This window comes from Periophthalmus magnuspinnatus, chromosome 3 (genome assembly GCF_009829125.3).
Source record: "Periophthalmus magnuspinnatus isolate fPerMag1 chromosome 3, fPerMag1.2.pri, whole genome shotgun sequence".
In the NCBI taxonomy this organism is placed as follows: Eukaryota; Metazoa; Chordata; class Actinopteri; order Gobiiformes; family Gobiidae; genus Periophthalmus; species Periophthalmus magnuspinnatus.
The window spans coordinates 20162187-20174269 of NC_047128.1; the positions used below are offsets into that span (position 1 = coordinate 20162187).

The 12083-nt window shown below is 39.2% G+C and overlaps 2 protein-coding genes across 3 annotated transcripts; one reads left to right on the plus strand and one right to left on the minus strand.

The window, feature by feature from the left end:
- LOC117393700 (zinc finger protein 395-like) lies at positions 1-8342 on the plus strand. 2 transcript variants are annotated; one of them, XM_055232480.1, is made up of 10 exons: positions 1-82; positions 1742-1889; positions 2802-2890; positions 3038-3138; positions 3740-3930; positions 4001-4104; positions 4185-4413; positions 4499-4591; positions 5904-5971; positions 6486-8342. In XM_055232480.1, the coding sequence occupies exons 2-10, from the start codon at positions 1761-1763 to the stop codon at positions 6595-6597; spliced, it is 1116 nt and encodes a 371-aa protein (XP_055088455.1). In that variant the 5' UTR covers positions 1-82; positions 1742-1760; the 3' UTR covers positions 6598-8342. The 2 variants fall into 2 exon arrangements, with proteins under 2 accessions (XP_055088455.1, XP_055088456.1); XM_055232481.1 differs by having other exon boundaries at positions 24-82; positions 2805-2890.
- Positions 8343-9309: 967 nt separating this feature from the next.
- gtf2a2 (general transcription factor IIA, 2) lies at positions 9310-11595 on the minus strand. The gene is made up of 4 exons (XM_033987627.2): positions 11349-11595; positions 10396-10500; positions 9941-10067; positions 9310-9540 (listed from the first exon to the last, which is right to left on the minus strand). The coding sequence occupies exons 1-4, from the start codon at positions 11418-11420 to the stop codon at positions 9515-9517; spliced, it is 330 nt and encodes a 109-aa protein (XP_033843518.1). The 5' UTR covers positions 11421-11595; the 3' UTR covers positions 9310-9514.
- Between the last annotated feature and the right edge of the window lie 488 nt (positions 11596-12083).

Genomic DNA, 12083 nt, shown 5'->3' on the forward strand with positions numbered 1-12083 from the left:
CACAAACTGGATACAGCCTGTTCACTCACTGTGTTCCACCGTGTGCGCTGAGAAGAGGCTTGTTTTGACTGACTTCATTCAGGTAAGTTTGTAACGCTGTCTGCTCAATGTATGGCAATGTTAGAAATGCAAACCTTCCTTGGGTTTACACTGCATGTACATAGGTATCAAAGCTAGTGTTTGGTACAGGTTTGGTCATAAACCGATTATACCTTTCAGTTTCTGCACACCTTGACGAGCATGCGCATCGAATTTTTTGCACTTACTTTAAAATAAATGATTATGTATTTGGACGTAAGTTGCAAAAGGGTTAATTATGCTTTTTTTTGCGTAGGGTTTTCCAGCTCAAAAAAGTGTCCCCAAGTGAATGAACAAGTTGTACATTTTGGAGATGCCAAACTTTGCGCATACTAAGATTAGTTTTAGATTCTGTGTAGTGGGAGTTATTACATTGAGTTTCACGACAGTTGGTGGGGTTGTTGTTGTTATATCCATTTATAAGAGTCTTTTATTGTGAAGGATGTACAGTTGAGCCAGGCTTTTGATTGGCTCAGAGCGCGAGGGGGTGTGCCTGTGTGGGGTGTGTGTTGTTGAGCATGGGGATACAGGGAGGGGCGCGTGCCAGCTGTAATGAAATATAGTTAGGGCATGGAAGGACAAGGAGCTCAGTGAAGTGTCACACAAGCTGGAATACACCCTTTCCTTCTCTTAATTGAAGCTTAATTAAAGGCAACATTTCAAAGTGTTCATAATAATAATGATAGAATGTTTTTGTCTTCTGAAAAGTTGCACTCATGTAAAAGTAGGCATACTCTTACAAGGCTAAAATGTATTATTATTTATTTATTTATTACTTATTTATTTATTAGTTGCTTTTAATGCAATGGCAATAACAGTTTACATCACTCTTTTATGCTTTTTAAGTCAGCATATTCTCAGAGCCCTGGCCAATCACAGCAGGTGATGCAGTGCAGTTATGTGCATTTGTAGATATAGAAAGAAGTATACAGAAATGAGACAACTGCGCATTGCTATGTACTAAGTAACTCCTATGATTCTAAACATAACAAATTATAATTACATGGGTAGAATCATGCTCAATTACAGTACAATTATTTTTAGTATTGTTTAGAAATGTACTCAAAAATAACCAATTACAGTATCATGAGTGTAATTAGTTATGTTCCATCCCTGATTTAGATACACGTTTATTTTTGTATATAGTTTCTATGATTGTGTACTGCCTCAACTTCATGGCTTTAGACCTTTAGTTTAGTCGACTAATCTGTCGATCAGAGAAGTGAGTGTGTTAGCTGAAGATTTTGTACTTTTTGGTTTTTATTTGTGAAAAGGCAAATTAAACTCATGATTTACAAGTTTAATCTGTCTTTATATAAATACATTGTTTCCTAGTATTTTTTTTCTGCATACATTGTTGTTTTGCATGAACTACCGTGCAATTGTAGTCTTGTGAGTGCAGTTCAGTTCAAATACATGGATACATAATAGTTTTGAGAGCTTTTGCCACGCTCCCTTTGGAATCGACTAATTGATCAGCAGTACATTAGTCTTTAGTCAGCCAAGGATTTCTTTAGTCGACTACAGCCCTAGTTGCTTAGATCCAGTCCCAACTAACCCTTCTTTTAATTTTTATTGACAGAAATATCAGTATATTTAGTCCACCAAATGGACACTGTGTAATACCTGAATAGAAACCCTGTGATCTCTGGTGTGTGTGCAGAAGGATCTGGACCACACAGATGTTTCCTAAGACTCGCTTGGGGAAGCGTTCTCCACTGGGAATGCTGCTGAGCTCCACCTGCCCCCTTACTGTCCGCCCCGACCATGACAGTCATAGCGACCAGGTCAAAGGTCAGCTGGGGTTCATGGTAAGTCTCAGAGTGGCATATTGTTGTGTTAGTAGGTTCAATGATAGATTACCCTATGTAGTCTATGTTTTATATTTGGGGCTGCTGAGTCCAGACAGAATCAATCCATTTATATGCAATACCAGATATTTAAATCAGAAGACACCTCTCAAATGCAGCTATATCAGCTGCATTTAAAGCAGCAGCAGTTAAAGGCCTCTACCTCATTTTAATGTATTCTTTTCTAGATAAATGCTCTTCGCATCATGCATTGTGGGGTAAAAACTGCTCAATAAGCAAAAAAATTCGAATGTAAAATATGATTTATTCAATTTACATTAAATTTCTCAGGTAATAACTAATATAGAAGCATTACTAAGAATAATGGTCAACTGCATGAGACTATCCCAGACAGTTGTTTCTGTGTCATAGTGCAATATCACAGCACTGTGGCAGAAAGTGGGTAGGGCTAAAATTTCAGACTAAAACATGTTCCTGAGCATGGTTTGAAAATCCTGAGTGAATCAGGGCCTTCCTGAGTCACATTTCTGCTGAAATCAGTTTAGTAAAGAGAACCTTGGATTTATGCCAACCAAGTCATGTCTCCTGTTTATAAGTTAATATAAGTCAAGTCAAGATGCTTGATTTCATTTGGTTTCTGGTGTTTTATTGATAAAAATGCATTATATGCATGGAAGCTGCCATGTTTGTTTTTGATATAGGATGGATCATGGACTGTTGGTATTATCTAGAGATAATCCTTCCCATAGATTTGGGGGTTGAGACAAGAATGCACACTAACTTTGCTGACAAAGCAAACGAGAATGTCTAAACTTTCATTCTTCACTGGCCCAAAAGTTTTTGTTTTTTCAAATAATACGTGTGCCATACTGTGATGTCTTTTCCATAGGTGATAAAGCATTGTTTGTGTAGCAGGTGTGTCTGTCTGGAACAGAACTTTCAGAGAGTGAGATGTCCAGTTACATCAGACCTGTGTCCTCATCGATTGATGTGCCCAAAAGGTCAGGAACCTATGTTTTTTAACAACTTATTACTATTACAAAAGTATAAAAATAGACCAAAGAAAGTCGTGTAGGATGTTGCTCAGTCCTACAAAGGATGTACCCAGAGGACGCTGACTGTGCCTCGTGTGTGTCTTCTCTCTGCAGGTGTCAGGAGGTGGACATGGATGAGCTGATGGCAGCCATGGTCCTGAGCAGTTTGTCCTGTAGTCCACTGCTCCACAGCCCCGCCCAGCCAGAGCCCTCAGGTCTGTCTTCCCCATTGTTGTTACTCACATTGTAACATCAAAGACCGTGTTTTTTAAAGAGCAAACTCTCAAGAGTTCAGCACAAAAACTGCCCTCACACAGAGACATTTCAACTTTGAAGATAGTTGTTACTTGTTTTAGACTCTTGACAAGTGACTATTGTAACTCCAGCAGAGGGCAGGTCTCTGCACCTTTCGACAACCCACAGAGACTTTTGTTATAGCCAAATTACTCAATTAATACTGAATAACTTTGACTGGTTTTCCATTTTTGTAAGATGTAAATGTCAAATGACAAGTGTTTGACTACCCAGTTAATATGTAACACACATTATACTGATAATTATTGTCACCAAGGCACACGTGTAGACTAGGTGTGGAGAATCTACACAAATCAATATTTTGACTCGTGGCTTCATGTTCCTCCTCTAACCCTGTGCTGGCATTGTGCTTGACATAGCCAAAGGTTTCATCACTCTCCCATTTCATGTGTTTATGGTCAGTCATATAATATTTATGTGGGAGACAAATGTGTTTAAAAGAGTGGCAGTAGCAGACGTGAGCTCAAGGCAGACGGAGAATGATCATATCCATGTGTTCAGCTGCCGGTGCTGAGTGTGGAGGTGAGCTGTCCGACTGCAGCAGTGGCTACTGGAGCGTGGGCCATAGCAGAGGAAGTCCTGCAGCCTCTCCACCAATTACAGAGCCCGACACCGACCAGACCACGCCCCCTGACGAGGGCCTGAGCATGGAGCTGGAGCTGTTTGAGGAGCCGGCCCCGAGGAGACGCAGGGTAGGCTCTGCTCTGACCTCTGCCCTTTGACCCTGTGAGTGTGGGTGGGGCTGACTGTGCTGTGTTGCAGAACTCAGAGCATGCGGCCTTCAAGTGTCTGTGGCCCGGCTGTGAGAAGATCCTGACATCCATCGTGGGCATCAAGAGACATGTGCGCACCATGCACTTAAGCAGGTGAGGGTTGATCTTTACTGTGTGCCTCTGTTTTAATAAGCTCATACAAACATGGCTGACTTGTCGTACGTCACTTACAGTTGTGCTGGTGAATATGAACGCTGTTCTCGCAGCGAGGAGGATTTTTACTACACTGAAATCAGCCAGTACCAGGCCCCGCCCCCTCAGTGCAAACCTGCATCACCCCCACACACACCCTCCTCCCCTCTCTGCAGCTCCCCTCCCCCGCCCTCACCTAGCCTCAGTAGCTCCGCCCCCTCTTCCTCCTCTGGCTGTTTTTGGCAGGTGCAGGCAGAGCACTCATACCAGGTACAACATAGCACCTCAGAATGGAGATTTCAGAACCATAAAACTGTATATTTATGATATTTATTATGTTTCATATGTGCTTTAGGCTCCAGCCCCTGTGCTCATTGCTGCAGCTCCCACCCCAGCTCCTAGTCCAGCCTGTCATTGGACTGCTCCTAGCAGCACTCACAACAAACAGGTGAGGGAAAAAAAACCCCACATGCACTCACCACATAAGCGTAGTTTTTTTTTATCTAGTTTTATTCCCTTGATTTTAGGAAAAGTTTCTGTAGGCTGTTTTGAATACCACCAAATGAAAGAGTAACTGTACCTGTGTAATTTGAATTTGTATTTAGTTACTTTCCAACACTGTCAAGCAGGCGTTACGACCTGGGTGGGTCAAACATATTAAAGAGAGACACAGGAGTCAAACAGGTTACGAAAAGTTAAATAGTTTATTTTAAGTTCATTTTAATTTACTTTAAAATGCCACAAACCTCCTCCCATGCCCAATACAAAGTAACAAACAGAAAGGTGGACCTGATGAGCCGGCCAAACAGAACAAGAGGATGCGGCACAGGGTCAACCCCAAACAGGGCCGTAAAAGCCGACATCACCAGCCTAAAACCGAAAATGCACCCAAACTAACTTTATCAAACAAAAGGTGAAAACAGGACAGTTGGTCCCACCACGTCAAACACAAAATGGCTGACCGCTGCTAACTGGTATGGTGCGGCCTGCACCGAGCAACAGTCAGAGCCGTGGAGCTTGTCATCGTGCGCACTGCACTGCGTAAATGGCGAGATGGTGCGCCATGAGCAAGAATGCCAGAGAGTGCGCCATGGATAATCGGCTTATTTATACTGCGACCAAGCATAAATATACAATACATGTAAGATAATGGGGCGAAGAGGTGGCAGCACGTAACAACAGGAACTCATGCTCCCTATGACTAATAACAACACTGCCATATGGAACTTATGTTCCTTATAACTAAAAACAACACTGTGTCACAACGCAGGACATGTTCTTGTGCAAATAGTATGTCATGAATTTTATTTAATAATAATAATAATAATGGCTTACACTTGTAATGCGCTTTTTCAAAGCCTCTCAAAGCGCTACACTATAGTCATTATTCATTCATTTCCACACTTGGTGATGGTAAGCTACTATTGTAGCCACAGCTGCCCTGGGGCAGACTGACGGAAGGCCCCTCCGACCACCACCTATCATTAAAGATGGGGAACTTGATGTAGCCCAGCAAACAACAGTAGTAATGACACCCCCTCCCCACATGTTTTACTGACAGAGGATTGGCTATAGGCCTCTTGAATAAAAAGTTCCAGTCAGAATCTTGATCAAAACTTGATTAACTGTACAGCAATTAAGTAATAATTAGTCATTATTGTAGTAAAGATGTGATACTGATGATAAACACATGTCCAGAGTTTGCCCACTGATTCGATAATGCCTAAAACACTATATGCTTATACATTCTCTTCTTCCAGCCTCTGCATTACAGAGTGCGCTCAGTCAGTGTTGGTGAGCAGTGGCTGCAGCAGAGCACCCCCTGCAGGTTGGTTCAATTTTGTTTTCTTTCTTCTCTTTCTCTTTTCTTCTTGATCAAAAAATGAAAAACTGCTCATCTCTTATATAATCTTCTTAAAGTTAGAGCTGCTTGATGTAACTTTTCTGGTGCGGGGTCTGACACCTCTTGTCTCCATGGAGATGCCTGGAATATTAAAAACTATGTCCTTGAAGTTATCAATCTTGTATTTATTCAGTTTGAGCTGTTTTATTGCTCCAAAATACCCTCTAACTTGATGATGTACATATAACACCATATTGTGGAGCCTTCCAATAACATTTCCATGCAGGAAAGCAAGTAGTAGACGTTCCTCCAAAAAAGTTGCATATTGTGGCTTTACAAATGTGTGCTGTAACTTTCTTTGCCAAAAATAGACTAAAATAAAAGCATGTTTCTTTGTTTTTTTGTTTGTTTTATGTATTACAGTGAAAAACATGTTGAAAGTTACATACTGTACTTTTATGTAACACATTATTTCTGTTTTTGTTTTGTTTTTTTAAAGGAAGGTTCGTGGCGAAGCCAAGAAATGCCGTAAGATTTATGGCATTGAGCACAGAGAGCAGTGGTGCACCGCGTGTCGCTGGAAGAAGGCCTGCCAACGCTTTCTGGACTAGATGGTCCTAAGACAGACTGTGGCTTACAGAACAGCTCCGTCTGGTGGACAAGAGCGGGAATGTACTGTATATATTTTTCTCTGTATATTTTTCATAATGGACCTATTTGATGGACATTTTTGTATTATTTTGAGAAGTCCTTTTTGTATGACATTGTAAAACACTTCCTGGACTGGTTCAATTATTGCAGGGCTGTGTAGAGGCTGCTTTGCTCAGGGTCAGAGCAGTGGCATACTCCTTTTTTATTTTACTTTATAAGCAGCTATATAGGTTGGGTTCATGATCTAGAATTTAATGTCATAATTTCAGTTTTTCTTATATCCAAACATATGATCCACTAATATTGAACCTTATCATTATTTGTTAGGGATTGGAACTTGCCATGTAAATCTTGGGAACTGAATAATGGCACTACATTCTGAAGCTGAAAAATTAATAATTTGACTTTTGTTTATTTATACTGAAGAACACACTGAGCTTTGTGTCAGCTTTTACTTAAAGTAGATAAGCAGAGATGTACAGAGATATTAACCAGTTTAACAACCAGTTTAACAAAAAATCTGCAATCTGACACATAAACTGCCAATTCTACCATAGAAATCTGACCTGTCCTCTAGAATACTGTGATGATACTAACATTTCAAACTAAATTTTGATACTTATGAATAGACTTGATAATCAGTACCAGTTCTGATACCAGGGGGGGAAAAAAAAGAAAAAAAAAAAAGATAATTTTCAACACTGAATAATAGTACTTTCTTTTATATTTCCATGTGGCCTTATATCTGTGTAATCCCTCAGTCATCCAAGTAGGTTCCATAGTGGTCCATTGGCGTATACTAGTGTATGTGGTCCTATACTTGTTCTGATACAGCTCAAGATCATTCTAAAGCTATTCAGGATAGGTTCATTTCTGTCCTGTGAATGTGACTTTTTTTAGTATTGATAGCTCCTCAAAAGAGTACCTAGTTTTGATACTAGTTTTAGTATCAGATTTTCATCAACCCTATTCTATATTGTTGTTATGTCACATGATGCAACTGATTCAAAGTAAGGCAGCAATAATTTTCATTCTTGAGTATTACTTCTTTACATACAAACGTCCACATGTGAGGGATTTGATGACAGCAGCACAATATATTGCAAAGTTATGGCCATATCAGCTAAAATGCACTATCAATATTACAGATCATTGTATTCAATGTGTATGCATAGTTATTGAATATTTCATTTACTCTCATATGGTGCAGCCCTTATTCTAAACTGAATTCCTTCCATTTTTTACATGTGTGGCAGCTATTAATGTTATGTATATATACAGAAACATCAGTTCTAAACCAGTGGCTTTTTACACCAAGTATCACCAAAAGGACAAACATGGCTGTCTTAGACCTGCTAAAGATCTGGTGGTACTTAAATTGTATTACATCATTGCTCCACACATTACTTCTAAACAAGAACAAAATGCGGATAATATTAACTCTAAATTATGCAAATATTAGAAATGTAGAGGATCTCAAATGGAGGACGGGGATCTACTTTACTCTTCACATTAAAAATAACATTTCTGCCTGTCCTCCATCTCAGTTTTAAGTGTATGTAAGATTTTGATGTTCAACTACATAAACTTGATCTATCTAAACCATTTACCAAAACAAGACACATTTTGGAAAACGACTGGTGCTCACATTGTCTAAATCCTTTTTTAGACATTGCATATATACATTATATTCTCTGATATGCATTTTATTATGAATATTGTTTTTTTTTTTCATTTTTAACTTTCCATATGTTGGACTCAATGAAGACCATAAAACTCCTATCTGTACATGCACTTCAAAACCTAAAATTTTAGGTTAAAAAAATTAAAGCTCTAAAATGCATGGCAGATTGTTTAGTGCATGTTTAAAGTTGTTACATAATATACTCCACCATCTTTGTTTTCAAGTGACGATTCTTCCATTCCATGCTGCTGTAGTTTAGGAAAAGAAGCCATGTCCGCTGGTTTGTGTGGTCTTAACAAATGTATTACATGCAGTTTAGGAGTGCCAGTTTTTTGTTTTTTTTTATTCTCTGGACAATAATAATCTGGGTGTGTTCATACTTGCTCACAAAATTGGAACTAAACCTTGACTTGACCGAGACTAAACCAGGAGTAGAACGGGACTAAAACAAGTCTACATCAAGAATAACATGGGCTTAAACCAGAGCCTTATGAAAATTGTTTTTTGTATATTTCTTGTTCTTTGGGCAATATTTCATTGTTTACCATTTTATTGTTTTTTACTAGTGTCATTGCTGTACTAAGCTTAAAAGCTTAGCAGTAGCAGACACTGTGGTAGTTGGCTATACAGTATTGACCATGTAAGCAGGTTATATTACAACCGGTCCTGCAAATGTTTTTCTAGCCAACATAAAAATCAATCAGCATTTTGGTCCTTAGGTTAATGTCAAGCCTTGAAGCTCTGAAATTGTGTTTACAACTTGTCCAAAAAAATACATATGGATGCTTGTATATATTTCATTTTAAGAAGTTGTCATTTATACTTTAAACATGTTAAAATAAAGCCATCTTTCCCAAGTGATCTGTTTTACTCTTGACAAGAAGACAACTGCTGTGATCCTGCTACTATTTAACTACATGAACACAATCAAAGAAATCTTCAGGATTATCAAAGGTAAATATGCTCTTACACTGTTCAAAGCCCATAGTAATTTGTACATATTTTTATTAAAGATAATGCAGCTCGATAATAGCAAGCCCAACACAAGCATGGTGTCAAATGATTCTGTAAAAAAAGAAAGTGTGATGTGCACAGACTGGTCACGTGCACATGCCCACATGCACACGCTCACACACAGCAGTGCCTCTGCTCCAATAAATAAAATAAAGGTCCAAACACAAGTCCTGAGAGCGTCACTCCGGCGCATTTGAGCCAGAATCTGCAGAGAACACGGAGAAAGCAGTGAATAAAACAACAATGTCTAGTGTAGGGTTACCTTATACTAAATGCTTACAATTCATCAATAATCAACTAAGACAATAATCTAGACAACATCATTTGAGCAAATTAACTGCTCTACATGGCCCTATAGTTACATCATTACACAAAGTAGACAGGGACATTGTCACGGCAGCACAAAATCTCCCTCAATGAAAATAACTCTTTAAATGCTAACAGCTGTTCACTACTCTTGACTCTCACACAACTGGGTTTTCCACACAATCAATCAATAAATAACTAAATAAACATGTTGACTGAACTTGGATTCACTTCCCCAGTATTCCAGTATTAGCTGCAGCTCTATGTGCAGGTGGTTGTATCAGACATGATATACTTACTTTTGCCGTCACATGCCACAATCTTGACTTTGTCCACTTTGACCAAATCTGTGACCTCTCGGAACTCCACATCGTTCAGAACAAACGTCCACACATTATCACAAAACCTGTAGGTGTTCAGGGAGCCCTGTGAGGGAAACAGACCCAAAATCACACATCGCTTCATGACATAACGTGTGCATAGCCCGCAAATGGACTAGGCATAAGGATATTCACCCCACTGATGAGCTACCAAAACAGATTGAGAAGAAAATGCATTAACCACATGATTTAAAGTTCAGATATGGGTTAAAACAGGTTAAAGTTAGGGTTTAGATTAAGGTTACAGGCAGGTAGAGACTATGATTAATGTTAGGATGAGTATCCAGGAAATGAACATAAGTCAATATAATGTTCCCCAAAAACTATGGAAACCTAACATGAGTGTGCCTAAAATGTTAGGGGTGCTGACTCACTCTGAAGTTGACTCTGTTGCGGACACGGTTGGCCAGTGCTGTATTGATGGCTTTATCAAACTGCAACAGCACCTGGAGAGCCAGCTGAGGGGTGATCTGCTGGGTCTGCTCGCACACAGAGACAAAGAGAGAGAAATATTCACATATACATACGCCTACAGGGCTGAGACCGGAGCATCTGAGGGGTTTGGAGACAAACAGAATTCTACGTGACACCGTCACGGTGCAACAGGATCTTCTAATTCTTTGAGTGCACCATCATATCCTATTCTACATACATCTGTGAAAGGACAGGAACGGCAACGATTAATCAGAATAACCAACTACAGGAGAACTGAAATAACTGTTGACTTATGTAAAATTGGTTTTATTTTCAGGATCATAAAGGGACTAGATGCTAGAAACATGCTTGGTAAACAGGTTGTTATAGTAAAACAAGATCGTTGTAATGAAACAAGATTATTTTAATGAGAATTAATACACGTAATCAGTAAATATCATCATTTAAGAAGCCTCATTATGGCATTTTTGGGTTACACTTAAAAAAAAAAAAAAAATCAAATAACAAACAATCTTATACTAGTCGACTAATTAGTAAACTTAACGATACCTGCAGCCGTATGTGTTACTTTCATTACAGCAGTGAAAAAAAATGTGTGTTTTAGATGCGGGGGTTGCAGTCTATCATTAAAATAATTATGGCTATTATATGACTATTTGATTATGGTTTCTTGTTGGAGAGAAGGCTATCTGCATGAGTCAATCTTTTCAAGTACAACTGCACCTGACACATTTATTTCTTGTCAGTAGACTTCTGAGGGTGCGTACCACTCACACAACTCGTACATACTTTCTTCAATACAACACATCCAGTTATTCTTCAAGATTTATCTTTCTCAAAGAGGCTAGCCCAGGGCATTAGCCGCATGCTAACCTGGAGCTAAATGCTTTACCTGGATGAGCTCGTCCAGACTCTCCTGCAGACTGTTTCCCAGCGTGGTGTTCCTGTACAGCTGGTACGCCATCTCATCAACTCACGTCAACAAAACGACTCACTGAGGCAGCCGCGATTTAACACACGCACGCACTAAAAACCTGGGAGTAAAACACGAGAATCTCCTGCTACAGCTAAAGCTAAACTAGCACTAACAGCTTCCCTCCACAACAAACAGCACTGTTCTTCTGCTCCCCATCACTCACGTGTTTCTGTGCTCAGCGCCCCCGCGCGGACACTGAGCGAATGACAGAACAATAAATAAGTCATAATTTGACCCCGTGCAGTTGAACACCTCTCCTAGTCTGTGCCTAATGTAAATAGGACTGTGAAGCAGACGAGTATGTATCGGCTTATCCAGCTTTGCATTTTCTTATCACTGCAAGATAGTCACTTGAAAGCAGGGATGAAACTCTCTTTGGGTGAAATCTATTTACAAATAAGCTATATGTGCAACAGTACAAAATACTGTTCAACAATGTGAAAATATGGAAACAAATTCAACACTTTTTTTTTCTTTAGATGTAGAAAAAAAAAAATATCAAAGTGGTAAATGTTTTAAACATACTTTGACAGAACACAAAATCCAGCATGTCCAGTTAATAGAGGATATTATGGAGGCCCCACATAATTAAAATTTCTCCCTCATAGATATTATTCTAAAAACAAGTTGAACAATAGATGCGTGTTTAAC

Coding starts and splice junctions, on each gene's coding strand:
- LOC117393700 (XM_055232480.1), top strand. CDS start 1,761: ATGTTTCCTAAGACTCGCTTGGGGAAGCGTTCTCCACTGGGAATGCTG. Junction 2,891..3,037: donor TCGATTGATGTGCCCAAAAG/GTCAGGAACCTA, acceptor TTCTCTCTGCAG/GTGTCAGGAGGTGGACATGG. Junction 3,931..4,000: donor CGGCCCCGAGGAGACGCAGG/GTAGGCTCTGCT, acceptor GCTGTGTTGCAG/AACTCAGAGCATGCGGCCTT.
- gtf2a2 (XM_033987627.2), bottom strand. CDS start 11,420: ATGGCGTACCAGCTGTACAGGAACACCACGCTGGGAAACAGTCTGCAG. Junction 10,501..11,348: donor GTCTGGACGAGCTCATCCAG/GTAAAGCATTTA, acceptor GTGTGCGAGCAG/ACCCAGCAGATCACCCCTCA. Junction 10,068..10,395: donor GCAACAGAGTCAACTTCAGA/GTGAGTCAGCAC, acceptor TTTCCCTCACAG/GGCTCCCTGAACACCTACAG.